The 17,769-nt window shown below is 28.0% G+C and overlaps 1 protein-coding gene across 1 annotated transcript; it reads right to left on the bottom strand.

The window, feature by feature from the left end:
- Positions 1-635: 635 nt before the first annotated feature.
- On the bottom strand, positions 636-6,441 carry LOC107642464 (oligomeric golgi complex subunit). The gene is made up of 11 exons (XM_016345827.3): positions 6,127-6,441; positions 5,981-6,033; positions 5,201-5,348; positions 4,982-5,089; positions 4,329-4,396; positions 3,694-3,817; positions 3,278-3,424; positions 2,912-3,175; positions 2,541-2,825; positions 1,838-1,984; positions 636-1,297 (listed from the first exon to the last, which is right to left on the bottom strand). The coding sequence occupies exons 1-11, from the start codon at positions 6,439-6,441 to the stop codon at positions 782-784; spliced, it is 2,175 nt and encodes a 724-aa protein (XP_016201313.2). The 3' UTR covers positions 636-781.
- Positions 6,442-17,769: the final 11,328 nt, after the last annotated feature.

Here is a 17,769-nt window from a genome sequence, read left to right as displayed (position 1 = left end):
TCTCACTCAACGCACAGGTCTCATTCTAGTTACTATTATGGTTAGCGTATTGTCTCCGCAACCAAACGTACGCTTGTAGCGTATTGATGCGGGTGAATGCTATGGTCAAGGGGGAGAGGAGAGTTTAAGACTTTAAGTACTATTATTTTTAAGCAATAAATATTATTTTTAAAATCAAGGTGTTAATTATATTGGCACTCTTTAAACATTATTGTTATTTGTGAGTAAATGTTTTTTGGAAGAAGTGCCTTTTCTTTTACCATAACCAAAAGGACGAAAGGAAAACTGTAATAAAAAATAGAATTCAGTTAACTTATGCCTTAAGGAATAAAGACACATGTTAAGCTTATAAATTAAAAACATTTTCATTAAAAATACAAAAAAAAATCAAGTTTTCAATATATTAAAAAAAATTTAAAACTTCTACTAATAGTAATCTTAAAGACACATACGAACTAAACTCCAAAAAATAAACAAATAAAACCAAGTGATTGAAAGATTTTCTGCGAAAAAATTCTTCAGCCAAAAACACATCATTTCTTTTGATACAAAATTTCTAAAGCATTTCTTTTGATCTGTGTAATTCATTAATAAAATTAATTTCAATTTTAATATTTTGTATCGCAAAAGTCTAGGCACATGACGAAACTTATTTAATGTATAACAATACAATTACAAACGCAGGAGATATAGAGTACGAAAAAAAATAAAAGGAAAGATATTTACGTAATCAACAAATAAAAACATGCATAGGTAAACAGCAAAACATATCAATAAAGGCCTATATTCCTAAAATGGTTCTTATCTGATTAGGAGGATGCCTGGCCAACGCCCTGGGATCGGGATAGCCATTCTTGGGATCCATAATTGCTTTATAGATAAGCTCATAAGCTTGTGCCAGAGACCTGGCCACCCCTATAGAAGCTTCGGAACGCAACCTTGGAACTTGCATCTGCTCAAATTCAGGCAGAGAATTATCGCTTCCCAAAACAAGACCAAAAAGAGCCTTCAAACACTCGGAAAGGATCGCTGGACTTGTGCCTTCCATCTCCGCCAATGGCATACCAACTTCATTGTCTCCCTCGTGAACTGAATTGTGGAAATGAGGCATCTTTTCAGATAAATTACACCTTCTTAAGATTGCATCAACTTCTTTTTCCACGAGAACACGCAAGTGATTATCAATCATTGCTCCAAGCCTTTTCACGTATTCAGCAGCAACCTCATGCCGAGATAGAGGTTGTTGAATAGCACACAAGCAGTTAATGAGAAAGATCTTGGAGGGGGTCTCACTAGTCTGCCCAAAAAAGAAAAAAACAAAGATGAAGGCATTAGAAGGTGAGGGCAATTATGACTCAACCAAGTGCTAGTTTATTGGATATTAGTTCTGTATGGAACTAATCAAAAAGTCCAGAGGCTGACCACTTTTTAACTTGCTGCACGTTTAATTTCTTCATCTTTACTTGTCATGTCCAAAATACAAAGATGGTAATATAAAACTTTACTACATTTGAACATTGGACAATGTAGTAAGGGATTTACTTCAGTCCACATGGTTTTACATTTATGATTTGACATGGAATCAAATAAAAGCCAAATATTTTATGATTTTAAATTGGATAAAGTATGTTTTTTGTTCCTAATGTTTGTGATTTTCTTTAAAAATACCCCTAACGTTCAATCTCATTCAATAAAGCATATATACAAGTGAAGATATTTGGGAATAATAATCAATTAGATTTAGAGCATCGTAACAAAGTTTGTATCATCTACCAACATCAAATATTAGTGAAACCCAAAGAAAAAAATGGATAAAAGATGGAGGAGCATAATAGACCTGTGAGGTTGAAGCAGGATTGCTACTTGACAAGATTGCATCAACTGACGATCTAGTAAGTTGACCAGAGTCAGAACTCATCCTATTCCTTCTTGATGAGTGACCGACTCCCTTTGATTTGTGTGCCTCTGCTGCTTGTTCACACATCTGTAACAAATACACACCAACGAAATCCATGAGTCTATAAGATTAGCTTTTTTCTCAAAATGAACAGCATGCATTTGGAACTGTCCTTAAATGGGATATTCTACATATCCTTGAGCTAGAGCTGAAAAAACTAGTTCCAGCTGGAATATACAAAGTATGGTTTAATAAATCTTCAGGAAGAACCAAAATATGCACCATTCTGTTTGGAATAAGAAATGACAAAAACAAAGGAAGAAACCCATGTAAAACTTGGTCAAATGCCAAATAATATATGGGTAGATTATGAAACAGCCCGCTTTAGCTCATGAGAAGCAGGAAGGAGCTCTCCAAGTTTGAAACAATGCCAGACAATATCTTGGAACCGAAGCAAAGCAGTTTAAAAAAGATTTGATGGTGAGATCATCACATTCTCATACAGATAAGGCAAAGATGTTCAAAGATTCCTAAGTTACTATTATGTAAGAAGTGATACAATATTAGAAAGGAAGGTCAAACTTCAGAATATCATTTGGAATATAAAGGTCACAGCATAAAATACAGAAACCAGATAACAAACCTGAATAATTGGGTCCAGTATCGCAGATATAACTGGATCAAAAGCAGGTTTCTGGCCAGAAGCAGGAACCATCATGCTGTTGTAGGTGTCAATAATTTCAAGAAGTATGGATACTCCTTCTCTAACTGCTGGAGGCGGGGAAAGATCAGATGCTACAAGTGGGGGATATCGTAAAAGTTTTTCTCCTCGACCTTTCAGAATATCAAAAAATGTTTTCTGAGCAGCATCTTTCAGCACCCATAGTGTATTACATAGTGCAGTATCTCGTCCAAGTAAATCTGCAATCTACACGGCCATTACAAGTCATGACATCATTTGAAAAACATGGGATTATTGCTTTCATGGAAAATCGACTGAAGTGAAAAACTCACGGTGTAGCTGTAAAATTCAAGGGTATTACTCAGTTTGTAAGAGACTATCAAGCTCGGTTGAGATTGTAAAACTTGTTCAACTCTCAGCTTAAACGGCCTGCATACTCCTTCGAAAATTCTATCAAGAACAAACATCAAGTCACTTTCTGTCTTTGCAGAACCATTCACAGGGTTATTGGAGAATTGCTTTGCTGTTGGTCCAATATCCACACTTGCATCTGGATCTAATAAAACAAGTACAAGTTCACGTTCAGATGCCAGGGCCTGCATTCATATAGAAAATATATGAAAAATAAATAAACCATGATCGAGAAACAGCATCCAGAGTGGCTTCAAGGCATTCATCACAATGCTTTCACACAATACCTGATGCAACCAGCCTAGCATATCACCAACATATCTTAATGGGTCATGAGCATGCACTTCGATTGGTCGAGGCATTCCACCAGGTCCTCCACGTGTAAGAGCACTAATAAATCTTCTGAAAAGTGCATTGTGTCTCATATTGGCTACCTGCAGAATTTAGTGACTTAATAATTTATAATGTGCAAGTAGATGATGATAAAGAAAATCCAGGTTTAAATTTGATATTATGTAGATTCTTTAGATTGTATTGTTAACAAATGGTTCGCTAGGAATTATATTAGCTGGTGCATTAACATGCTTCATGATATGAAACATATCAATTCTAATATGGAAGATGACTGGTTTCTAATCCAAACAACAATCACTAATAGACTGGCCAATTTTTCAATAGGTTGATTGATCAACATTGAACATACCTCTTCTGCACAATACTTGAAAAGGACAGATCTTTCCTTGAGGTATCTCACAGCTGTTTTCAGAAGCTCACTAACTTCCGGATTGTCAGTATCACCCAATTTTCTACATTCTGCCTGAACCCACCTAAAAGTGAAGAATTTATATATATATAATCAAACAAGCCAGTTTCAATGAGAAACAAGTTGTGAGAGTCTCTAAGAAATCTTACAAGACGTGAGATATTCTCTGACATTATAATGTTAAGAGTAAATTACAACCACTACATTGCTCCAGAGTCAAGTGAAGTAGTAGTGCAACCATTTTAAGTTAGTGAAACTTGTTATAAATTTTATAATCATGGCAGCTGTATTCAATGATTACATATAACATATGTATATATCCTGTTGTATCAGGTAAAAAAAATTCAAAACGAATGGTACAGATTATTCGCACATGGTTTTCTTTCTCATGATTCTCTGACATCTCACAAGGATCTGATTCTCTTTCTATTTTGTGCTACTCATCTGATTTCGACATATATCAATGACACATGCAAGGCTCAAACTCAAGCATTATGCATGTATAAACCGCACACATAAGCAACAATTGTGCATCACACGCAAGCCAAATGACCCTGAATTATATGAATGCTCACCTGCATAGGCGTTCATAAGCTCCTTCTTGATACACAGCCATCATATCCATTAGCTCCAAACCAGCACGCTGCAGTGAAAGTATCTCATGTTATTCAATAATATACAATGAGAACTGACATTGCATAATGCACAAAGATAGCTCAACACATAAAGCACAAATTAATAATACAATAACAAGATCACTATTATGATAAACCTTGATCAAACTCCTACCCTCTATTTTATAATATACTTTTCCTCGTCTTGATGAGATTCTTCTTTTATAATAATAATAATAATAATAACAATAATAATAATAATAAACCATAATCCAAATTGTTTAGGTTTATGATAAATATGAGACTATAGGACTAATGCTAGAAGCTAAGCCATGTAAGATAACATGGATGCATGTCATACTTAAAAGAAAATAGTAAACAAATAAATATTTCCATACTGGGACAAACAGCCGGCTAGCAGTACTCTTACCACGTATGTCATGGACAAAGTATCCCCCTTTTTTTTAGCCCCGAGGACAAAGTATTTCTAACTTACTCATAATCTTATATGCATAATTATTCAGACTTTGGCTAACATCTGCAGACTGCAGAATTCTGCAGTAACTCACAAGAGTGAAAATAGGATAAGAAGGATATACATAGAACAAGATTACCTGATGATGTGTCCTAAGCAACACTTTGCAGTTGGCGTGAATCTCTTGGACATGAGAAAGTGCCTTGAAAAAGTTCTCATTCAGCTCTTCATCTCTAAGTGCATTTATCTGCCGATAATCAATAATTATTGATAAGCAAGAACACTATATGATTATCTTGAAATTAATTCACGAAGCCACAGTCCAACAATAGGAGAGACATCAAGCAGTAACTTAAACCTCTTCAGGGGAGAGCTGATAATTGTGTAGGAAACATGCCACAATCTCTAGTCTTTGGACAGTAGTTTCAAGCTCTTGTTTGAGCCTCTCTGTGGTGTTGATAATGTCACCAGTGCTATCACTACAACTGTTTAAAGCCTCTGCTATCCTGTAAATTATAAAACCTTAAGATTTTATCAGAAGATCTACACACTAGTAAAAAAAAATATTAAATTTAGAGAACAATATGACCATTTTTAAGATAAATTTGATATTCTCTGAGTTAAAACTCAAAATCTTAATTCATAAACCCTAATGAACAATTGCTGAACAGATCATCAATCTTAATTCATCACCCTAATGTTTCTGGAGCTGTGCCGCTAATGAAAAACTAGGGTTTAGTAGAGTTTCTCAATACGATTCTTGAAATGAAACATATCACACTCAAACAAATGAATTGTCCTTGCCATTTCTAAACCTATAACTTATTACATTGCAAACAAAACAAGCATTGTTCTGCCACTTTTTGCACCTCAATCGTTACATCATTACATTTTATATACACTTCTGCTCAATTCAAGTGGTCCAGTATAAAAGGGATTAAGTAGTCATACATTCACACTCCTATCTCAATTTGAACACTATTCAGCTCCTACATAAGCATGCAGCTCAGCTAAGCACAAAACTTGAGACCAAAAGTTTCATTGCACAAGTTCAAAATGATAACACCTACTGCCTCTACGATAGGCATGAAATCAACGAAACTACAACTAAAGAATCATTTCAAATCGAAATCCACACCTGTCGCAGCATTCAGTAAGCGCATTGACCTCGTTCTGGACGCTATCCAAAGCCTAACAGACGCATTACAGAGATCGGATCGGATCAGAATAGCAGCAAGTAAAAGCAAGCAGGAGCTTTAAGAATGAGAAGCAGATTGGAATTACCAGCTGCACGGGGCGGGAAGCTTCGATAAACTCGAGGTTGATTGAGAGAGCGCGCTTCTCGATGGTGGATCGGAGATTGCGGCGCGACTGTGGAGTGTTCTCTTCGTAGAAGGAAGAGAGTGTGTTGAGAGAGGACAACAGATCCGGCGTGTCAGTCCTCGATTCTAGAACCTTCTTCAGCTTCCGTGAAAGCCCCGGCGCAAGTCCCGCCACCGTCGTCCCCATTCTCTTCGTTCTTCTTCTTCTTCTCCGTTCTCTGTTCAGATCTTCTAATCCAACTGAGTTTCTTCTTCTTCGGTTCTTCTGGTTTTGCATCTTTATTTCCTTTAACTTTGAACCCACACGTTCACCCGGTTCGGATGAACCGGGATTTCCTTTTTTTTTTTTGGTCTAACGTAGATAGCGGGCTGCATGAGAGAATAATTTAGGTCCTTTTTTGTTAGATGGGCTTCTATTAGATACTGGACCAGATTTTATTGGCCCTTCCTGGGCCCAAGAAATGTCTAAATAAGAAGAGGGTTATGTCTTTTTGTTTTAGTATAGAATTCATTTTAAAGATTAAAATTGGAGTCTCAGACCAAAACACAATTGAGGTCATGACTAAAAAAACAAAAATTGCCTTACCAAAAAAAAAAAAAAAAAAGCAAAAATTGAAATTAGGTAAACTGCACTTATCTTCCTTAAGGTTATGTAATATTACACTTGACAGTTCACCGAAAAAAATATTATACTTGACATTTGACAATCTAGTCATCTTGATTTCTTATACCTACACTAGGGTTTTGACTTTTTTAGTTTAAAAGTTTGAGAGGTCAATGTCTTGTTTGGAAAGATAGTTAATATTATATTTTACAAAATTTAAGGATATCAAATGTCACATTTCTTGAATTTCAAGAGAGGGTAGCATGCACACCTATAAATATAAATAGAGTATTATGTGTAATATTGCCTATTTCAAAGAAGTGTGTATATTTACCCTTGAACTTATGAATCCCAACTAAGTTTCTTTTTGCTCAACACTATTATTATTATTATACAATTAATTATTAAAAATATTATTTATGTATAAATATATGTGTAATTTAACTTATTTTTAATGTTATTTTATTCTAATAGCTGATTTTGATGGTTGATGATATATACCTAATATGATTGATTAATTATAATATAGTCAAGTTTCTTAAAAGTAGAACAGAATAGGTACTTTATATGACTTTATTAATTAGTACAATATTGTACTATTATTCGTGATAGTACAAATTATTTATTTTTCTATCCTATAAGGTATTTTAACATCCTTTAAATATATGAGACATCTTTTTTTGCTCAATCATCTAATGCATGAGGTGTTTCTTACAAGAAAGTAGGAAGAGAGTGGAGCTAACTTTGGCCTGTAAAAAATTAAAAATTAATAGGTTATATTTAAATATAAGCTTAATAAAGTGTGGGTACATTTTCTAAGCACATGCATGCATGTTTAACTCGCTAATATATACCTATATATTTAGGGATTTTGGGCTGACCCAACACTCAAATTACACAAAATAACAACTTCGTTATGTATACATACATATGTCTTTTATGCTTGATAAGTTAGTCTACATATGATAACTTCAGTCATGGATCAACGAGGAAAATATATTAAATTAAATGAAATTTAGTTTCAGATTTAGCTTACTAATCTACTTAAATAAGTAATAAAAATTTTAATTTTATTTTGTATATATAATAATTTATTGGTCAACAACAAATTAATTCGATTCGGAACGAGTTTTTGTCGAATTAAGAAATAGCATGAAAAAAATACAACTAATACAATAAAATGAACTCAATACCTTCATTTGCTTAAAATTATTATTAGATATAATTATTCGATGAATAATGTTAGAGGATTATTTTTTTAAATTATTTTAAATTATAGACCCTAAATCATAAACTCTTAATTTTACTCTAAATTATAAATACTAAACCTTAAAATTGATAAGTATTAGCTAACTAAAAATTGATTCTCTATTCTTTGTCATATTTATTTTATGTAAATTATTCTATTTAATTAACTGTTTAAACTCTTACAATAGTTTGATGATAGTGTTAGAGATATAATCATTTATGTTGTCTTCTTCTATTAGCTTAATTTTTTTGGATAAGTGTTTTCATTACATGGTATCAAAGCTTTGTGTCCGAAAGGTCAATAGTTCGATTCTTAGTGAATCTCAAAAAATTAGAAAAAAAATAACATAAGTGATAAGACAAATAAAAAAAAAAAGAAGGCCTATACAAAAATTAAACATTTAAATTTTTGAAATGAGTAATTTTATAATAAATAAAAATAATAACTAGTAAATTATAAAAAAATGATGCAAAATAAATTTTTAAATATTTATAAAATACTACATAAATATGATTGTAACCAATAAAAGAATAATTATAAATTATTATTCGTTATTAACTTAAATTATTATCTTAGATAATATACTTTTATTAGTTAAAAATATAATATGAGTGACATTCTAAAAACACCTAAATAAAGCATATGTTAATAATCACAAAAAGACAATGTGAATAGTATAAGGTATAGAAAATTTTTTAAATGTGCTCAAAATATTGGTGTTTCAATTATTTTAATCATTAATTTTAATTAATATATATTATATATATTTTTTATAATTAAAATTAACAATTAAAATTATTAAAATATTAATGTACTTGTTATACTTAAAATTATTTCATAAGCAATATATAAAGAAAGCAACTGAGACAGATCGTACGGTCATAATAATAATAATAATAATAATAATAATAATAATATTATTATTATTATTATTATTATTATTGGGTGGCCTACCATGCAAGGGAGCAAGAATTAGTGCTTCTCTAGCTAGTTTGCACAAAATATGGCATCACGTCCTAAACTTCAGGTTTTTTTATTTTATTTTATTTTTTTTTTCTTCTATATATCATTCAATCATAAACAATTATATCTTTCTGAGACTTTAGTACACCAAAAAATGATTGTTTAACCTAGCACTTAGCTTGTCCGTCTTAATTATTATTATTTTAATGAGTAAAAGATACAATAAGAATATTCAGTAGATCATATATATGATGATGAATTCAATAAAATAAAAGTCTATATACAAATGTATTGTAGCAGATATGATTATTATTCTGAATACCAAGGAGAGATAAATAATTAAATAATATAGCATTTTGAGAAACGGCGAGAATATAATGTAGGTTAGCATATTGACCAGGTTAAAGGTAATTCCAAACCATATATACGATATAGTGGAAACTCAGATACAGTCGACTTCACGTGAAATTGATAACTGAGAGTTGTTAGATGATTTAATTGATTTGACTAAATTTTCATCTAATAACTCTCGACTATCAACTTTACGTGAAATTGACTGCACTTGAATTTTCATCTTATATATAGTTTTTTTTTATTATTTAATTAGTGTTGACGCTCATATGATAAGATAAAAAAGGAACCATGAGTATTCCTAAAGTATACACTAGTTATTAATGGCAAGTGGGAATTCATTATTTGTGCTTCGAATAGAACTAGTGCTAATTAAGATTAATATCTGACATTCCATTGCGCTGTTTAACTAATTTTACTGTATAAAAATCTTCATTACAAAACTATTATTTTGTTATCGGGTGAATCAATAATATTATTTTAAAATCCCAATTGCAATTATGAATATACTGTGAGGAAATGCGTTTGTGATGTTGATTGTTAATTCTTAATTAGTAAAATATTATTTAATTTAAGTTTTATATATCAAGTATATAAGATGTTTTAAATTTATATTTGTATATATTGTTAGTTACATGTGTGGTTAATTTGAAGAATTCATAATTGTGTTAAAAATTTTGGATTGGATTCTTTAATCTTAGGAGGACTATAATGTTAAATTATCAAAATAAAAAAATTATAGAATAGATTATATGCAATTTTTTTCAATCGATTTAACAACGGTTTAAAACTGCTGCAAAATTTTTTAAAAAAATGCCGCTAAATTAAGAATTATTTGTAGTTGTTTTCTTAATTTTGATGTGTTATTTTTTAATTTATCCTAACTTATGGTTCATTAATCTTTCTCAATCAATATGTGTTAAATTCTTATTATAGGACTAATAAATAGCAACTATTCTAATGGGTAAAGGTTAGTTGCGCAACTTTGGGATATATTAAATTATTAAGCATCAAAACTTTGAAGGATTATATGTATATTTGTTTTTATATATTCTCATTAAAGCCTTAAATATATAAGTAATTTTAACTCATTTTTTTATTTATAAAATACCGATGAGAACAAATATTTATTTATATACGTGTATATAGCTACAAAATAAATAATGAAAATAATTTTTTCAAAAAATTATATATGAATTAAAAATTAAATTTACATTTAAATATTCTTAATACCGAATATAATATATTATCTAAGTTAAAAAAAGATATATTCTCACTCAATATTATAATGTATTATTCAATTGCTAGAAAAGCTGAACTCTCATAAAGTCATAATAATTGTCTAATTAATTAATATATAATTTACTATTTTCAATAAGAATAATGACTAAATATAAATAATTGAATGATGATAAAAAAATTTTAAAAAATAATTATGATATTTGCCTTTCCATATTATATTTAGAATAATAAGCAGATTTATATAATTGATAATAATGCACCAACAGTAAAGTAGTGTTAACTATTAGCTTTGGCCATCATCAGTTGTAATATATATAAGTTTAAAATTTGAATCTTTTTTTATAATATATATAAAATAAAACATAAAAAATAAAAAAGGTTTATTAGTGTCATATATAGCAAATTAAAGTAAAGCAAAGCACACAACAAGTTGAAGAAGGTTGTTGAGACTTGTGACTAATGTGATCCCTAGCCGGAGACCTATATAGCCACTCTATAAAGCAAATTAAATAGAAAAGTTTTCAAGTGTACCGTCGTATCGGTATTTCAGTGATTTTTAATCGTTGATCTTAATTATATATATTATATATATTTTTTATAATTAAGATCAACGATTAAAAATTACTAAAATACTGCTATGACAATATACTTAAAATTTTTTTAATTAAATAATTTAAAGACCATATATGTGTGAACTTAAAAGTTGAAAGTTCTATTTTATGATAAAAATTTATGTGAAATTAATTTTATATAAAATTAATAGTTAAAATTATTAAATAATTTAATAAATTTAATTAAATTATTATCTAATAATTATTAATTATCAATTTTACATAAAATTAACTGCACCTGAGTTGTTGTTAGCTGATTCAAAATGCAACTCATGATGGATCAGTGCTTACGTGAGTATGATGAATTAGTAGGGTTTGTATATATTATTGTATGTGATGATTCTCTATTCTATAAACACTAAACTTATTTTAATTTGTTATAATAATATATGCGCGCATGCTTTCTAAGCGTATCAAGTAGCATAATGCAAAAGAGGGTGTGAAGTGGATTTATTTATACAGATATTCAAGCCACACAATCATTCCTATTATCATGTGCTTCTCCACTTACAACAAATCTAACATCTACATTCAATTAACTTTTTCTTCTTCTTAATTAGCTTCTTCTTCTTTTCCAATAATTATCTTACAAAAACTCACTCTCTCACCCATTCACACACAAACATGACACACTTAACCCTAATCCCATCAACTTCAACTACTTGATCACATACATTTACTCTAGAGATCTCTTAATATTAATATGTCCTCTGATTTTTTTTTTTTTTTTGTCTTTCTACAGTATTTCTAATTCGACAAACTAAAAATATATCTTTAATTCGACAAACTAAAAATTAATCTGACGTGATTCGAAGTTTTATTTAAGAGTTTGTCGCTGATCAATAGGTTGATATATGCACAAGATAAAATTCGAATTTCTGACACTTATTTAAATGAATTAATGAATTAACCACTAGATCAACCCAACTTAATTTGTTTCTCTTAATATTTGAGTTTTAGGTAAAAAATAATTGTAAATTTGAATAAAATTCTCCTATACTTTTAAAAAAATTAATATATTCAAATAAATATTTTATTGTCTAAGTATAATAAGTATTTAAGATATTTTTATCTAAATTAATAGTTATATATTTAGGTAAAAATGATAAAAAAAATTAAATTAAAACAAATATAGTATAAATTGAAATTTATCATAAATAATACAATTTATTAAATATTCTATTTTTAGAATATGTCCTTCAATTAATAACACTACTATAAAATAGTCAACTAGTAGGACATGCCAAAAAATAATACATCCTACTAATCTCTTCCATTATAAAGTGATTCAATTTGCAAATAAAACTAACACACCACGGAAAAGAAATTGAAAAATACAAATTTAAAAAAGTTTAGGAAATTATTTGCACACTTTATTCTAAAGAAAAATTGGCTTGAAAAATTGAAGAAAGGTGAAAGGGAAAGAAGAGAGACAGTAGACAAAGGGGCACACGCGTGTTCCCTATTGGGGTTATGGTGTCTGGAAATGTTGCAGTTGCCACCTGGGATTATTTCTTAGCATCACATCTCATATTATTATTATCTTACCTTATTTTTTCCACATCATCCCCACCTTAATTTGCTCTCTATTTTCTGGAATTTTGGATTCTCATTTCCACACATAATTAACATGCCCCATTACAAATATATGTGCTTACCATATGTATTTACATCTAACAATAGGACAAACTATAGCATAATACAAAAATAAAAATATTATTTTAAAAAAAATATTTTTTAATAAACATATTTATATATAAAATGTCATATTTAATATTTATAAGAATTTTTAAATTTTAAAATATTTAAAATATACAAAATTATTTATAATTAAATATAATAAATTTAATATATCTCATTAGTTTGTTAATAATAAAAAAATTATTTATATATATAATTATATATTAAAAAGTTCAGACAGGCCTGACAGGCCAGGTCAAGCTAATTAGTGAGTCTAGATCTGACCTATTAACATAATAAAACTTTTAAAACAGCCTAAATCTGTGCCTATTTTATAACAAATTAGGTCAGGTCAGACCAAATACAGGCCAGGCTGCAGTCCCTAACAGACTACCTAGCCGTTTTCTACCCCCACACATAATTAACATGCCCCATTGCAAATATATGTGCTTACCATGTGTATTTACATCTAACAATAGGACAAACTATAAATTATTAATTTTACTTTAAATTAAATTAAATTAAATGGGATTGGGAATGCCTCAATTTTTTTATTCAGTAGTGCTTAATTAATTTGATTTTTGAATTTTTAAAAATTGATTATTTTAATATTTAAATTTTTAATTATAAATTAAGTTAGTTCATCGTGACTATGTGGATCGGATTATTAACTACCAATAATCTTAAAATTAAATCTTAAATCCTAAATTTAAATTCGAAATAAGACTCCATCTGACTATTAGGGTGCAATCATATAAAATTGAATATATGTTTCATTAGTAGTTTTAGAAAAAAAATTATAAAATAAAAAATCAATCATTATTAAATTTATAATTTTTATTATGTATAATATTCACTGCTTTGATTTAAAAAAAAAATAATTTTTTTTATTTTACTATTTTTTTCGCTTTAAAGGAGCTTTAATGATCAACTAACATATTAATTAACTATTTCTCTTCTCCTTTTCTTTTTCCATCTATATATTATTAATAATTCCATGCCATGGAAGCCTTGGAAAACAATATATAATAATTCACAAGTATACAACTCATAACTATGCAACCAAAATGCATCTTTTAATAATTTGCATTAGTATTATTGCTAGGCTTTAATTTCTTCTCAATAAATGCCTAATAAACAATTAACTTTTTTACACACAAATTAAAGTTGTGCCTTTTCCCACTTCTCTTGTTGAAGATAGTAATAACATGTATATTAAATAAGAACATGCAATGTTGCAATTAAAAGAAGAAAATTAAAAAAAAAAACATTAACTTAGAATCAAGTAGTGAGTTAGTGATCCAATTAATAAATAGCTGGCTAGTCTGAAGAGATGATGATTGTTTAATAATAATTCCCATCATCTTTTTTGAAAACATAGGAGTAATGCAGTTGGAATTAAAAGATAATATAATTAATTTCAGTTATAAAGAGAATAGAAAGTGTAGTGCAGGTGCTGCAATCAGTTTCAGTTGGCCCTTCATCTCCATTATTAAAGAAAGTGGTGCTCTTTTAATTAACCACTATATATATATATATATATACACCCCGGCCCCATCATCAATCATCATATATATGTTAATTAACCCCATAACATTAAGAAAAAGTATATCAACCCAATATTAATCCAATCAACTAATTTGAAAGACACCTAATAAGTTAAAAAAATAAATATAAAAAAATCCAAAATTAAAAACATATAAAACTCAAGTAAAAAAATATTCGAAAGTAAAACATAATAAATATAATTTGGATATAGAATTTAAGATTTAAAATTTAGGATTTAGGGTTTAGAATTTATGATTTTAAATTTAAAATTTAAGATTTATAAATTAGATTTAGAATTTAGAATTGTCAGTGATAGTAGGGAGATTGTCGACGATCGATAATGGTGAGTGACTCGTGATGAGTGAAATTGTGATGTTGATTGAAAAGATAAAAGATAAGAAAAGATAAAAAGAAAATTAAAAAAAAAAGTTAATAAATTTGTTTGTTTATTGGCTAAACTTTTAATGGAAATGAGTGAAATTATAATATTAAGAAGAAAGAGAAAAAGTAAAAAATAAATAAATTGTAATTTTTAAAAATTGTGAATAAATGAATTTATTTGTTTATTGATTAAAATTGGTTGATAGAGTATTATTAGCTTTAATTTGGTTGTAAAAATAAATATGAAAATTGTCCATTAAGTTCAAAATTTAATTTTAACCTATATATTATTTAGTTTAGGTGTGTGAACACTATATCTATGTGCGTCTCAAATGTAACCATATGGCTGGTCCTAAAAGGAAACACCAACTTACTCTTGTTTAATTTGTCCCAATAATGAGAGGTACCCATCATTGTTGTGGCATATATTGCTTTGAATTTTCATGTCATATACTATATGAGGGCTTTAATTAGGTTATACATATGATAGAGATGTTACTATATGATTCAACTACTAGCTAGTAGATTCTATTAAAATAGAATCCACATGCATAAGAAAAAGCTGAGGCATAGGAATGAAGAGGACTACTCCAATTGTAAAGATGATGCAGGTTATAATCAATACCCTTTTGAATTGAATTATATCACTACCTCTATAAAATTATTCTCTTGCACTTAAACTAATTTGTCAATTACACATTACAAGTGTTTTTTTTTTTTTTTTTAATTTAGATAGTTTATAAGTGTGAGATATTTTTTATCTAATAAAAATATTTTAGTTAGAATTAATCTCAATTTTAATATAATATTAGAATTTATATGGCCCAATATTATTGGATCAACTACTACAAATATTTACGTGAAACTAGTATATTATAGACGGGAGTCACTCAGATAAAGACGCCTAAAACGTCTTTTTTTAAAGATGTTTTTTCAGTAATTAAAATTTAACGTATATAATCGATTAAATTATGTTATTTTTATCAAAATTAGGCTAGATAAATTGATTTAACCAAAAAAATGGTGAATCAAATCTTAAACTGGTCTAAATTAATATTATTTTTTTATAAAAAATGACTACAATACTTTTATTATAGAAAATGATTAAAATACTCTTATTATATATATATATATATATATATATATATTAATTTTAAAAATTCTAAATCCTAATCCTACGATAGAAAAATAAAAGACTAAAATTTAGAATTTTTAAAATTAATATATATATAATAGAAGTATTTTAGTCATTTTTTATAATAGGGTATTATTGTCATTTTCTATAAAAAATAATATTAATTTAGACCAATTCAAGATTTGATTCACCATTTTTTGGTCAAATTAATTTGTCTAGTCTAATTTTGATAACAATAATACGATTTAATCGATTATATATGTTAAATTTTAATTATTAAAAAACATCTTTATAAAAAGACGTTTTCAACGTCTTTATTTGAGTGGCTCCCATTATAAATTTCATATCTCTTAATAATAAGATATTTATATAATTTATAATTACAAAGCATTTCTTATTTTATAAATTAATTTTAAAGTTGGATTATTTCTATTGAATCTCAATTCTAATACTTTATAAAATAGTGCATAAATAAATTTAGCATTGAATCAATATATACAAGATTTTGATGGGATATATATCAATGAATGCTTCACTGAGTAATACTAGAGAGACAAAAAAAAATAGCTAAAACTTGCTTTATTTAACATTCATTAATTGTCGCAACAATTAATAAATGCTAAATAAGGCAACTTATGGCTGTTTTTGGCTGATTTTTTGTTGTTACCAAACATTTCCGTCACTAATAATAATTAGTATGTCAAATAGTTTTTAAATCTTTCTTTTGATTTCTAATGAGTTGTAAAGTCTCACTAAAACAAGGAATATATTCCATATGCATAATAATCAACCTCCATTTGTAGACTAAGGAAATAAGGAACCGAAAGAGAACAGGGGGACCAAGTAGAAGGATTATATAGCTTCTATTTTTTTTTTTTTTTTTTTTGGGTAATAATGACTTGATACCATTTATTAGAGGCATCCTTATAAAGATTCAAATGTAATTTATACTCTTCAAAGGAAATTGTTCTTTTATTCTGTTCATTTAATTTGTATAAAATAATGTATCTCCTCTTGTGAAAGAATCTCAGCTGATTTATATGAAAGTCTTTTATTGCTTAATTAATGCAACTTTTACACCATAAAGATGAAGCATAAATTGCAACACTTTCGGTTCATGATTTCTCTCGTGATAACTTGTTTTGTTGTTAACTTTATAATTTTATTCTGTTTGGGCCGACTAGCTTTTTCAAATAAAAATTATGGCCAGGGTATACTCTCCAGTTATTTAATTTTTTATGCTAAGATTTAATATATATATATATATATATATATATATTACTTTAACAAAAAAATATTTATTCATTTTAATTAGGCTACCAAAAATCATAAAGTAAGCATTGTTTACAATTTTATTCATTTATTTTTTATTTAATATATAATTATTTTTACACAACCATCAAACTATATATTATTAGTTCATCAAGAAAAATAACTATATATTGATACTCATTATTAGAATTAGTGTATGTTATGCATTATTATCAAAATAGTTTGAATCTTTTATTTCTCAAATTAATTTGAAATTTATTGACAAAGATGCATGTAATTTCAGTGCTGGTGTAAAATGTTTTATGTATATGATTGAAATATTAGAAATAATATTCTTTATTTCTATAAGTTAATTTCCTGTTTTAATCTTATTTTTTATGCTATATTGTTATATAATAATGATGATGAAATGTGATTTTACAAGTATAATTAAACAAAATAATGATAATAGAATATTAAAATTGGTTTTCTATATATGTTCTTAATTTTGCTTAGCTTCGCAATTTTTTTTTCTTTTTCTCATTAATGTTCTTTGGACAAAATTCTCTGTCAGCGATTTAATTAATTGA

Source organism: Arachis ipaensis, chromosome B5 (assembly GCF_059453495.1).
Source record: "Arachis ipaensis isolate K30076 ecotype BB chromosome B5, ASM5945349v1, whole genome shotgun sequence".
Taxonomy (NCBI): domain Eukaryota; kingdom Viridiplantae; phylum Streptophyta; class Magnoliopsida; order Fabales; family Fabaceae; genus Arachis; species Arachis ipaensis.
The sequence above is the reverse complement of the archived record's forward strand: the minus strand, read 5'-3'. Positions and strand labels throughout refer to the sequence as shown.

Bases quoted from the DNA above. Each gene is read 5' to 3' on its own strand.
- LOC107642464 (XM_016345827.3), bottom strand. From the start codon at position 6,441: ATGCAAAACCAGAAGAACCGAAGAAGAAGAAACTCAGTTGGATTAGAA. The intron at 5,090-5,200 runs GTTTAAGTTACT...GATTATCGGCAG, and splicing joins ATCAGCTCTCCCCTGAAGAG to ATAAATGCACTTAGAGATGA. The intron at 3,176-3,277 runs GTATTGTGTGAA...ATATGAATGCAG, and splicing joins TGCTAGGCTGGTTGCATCAG to GCCCTGGCATCTGAACGTGA.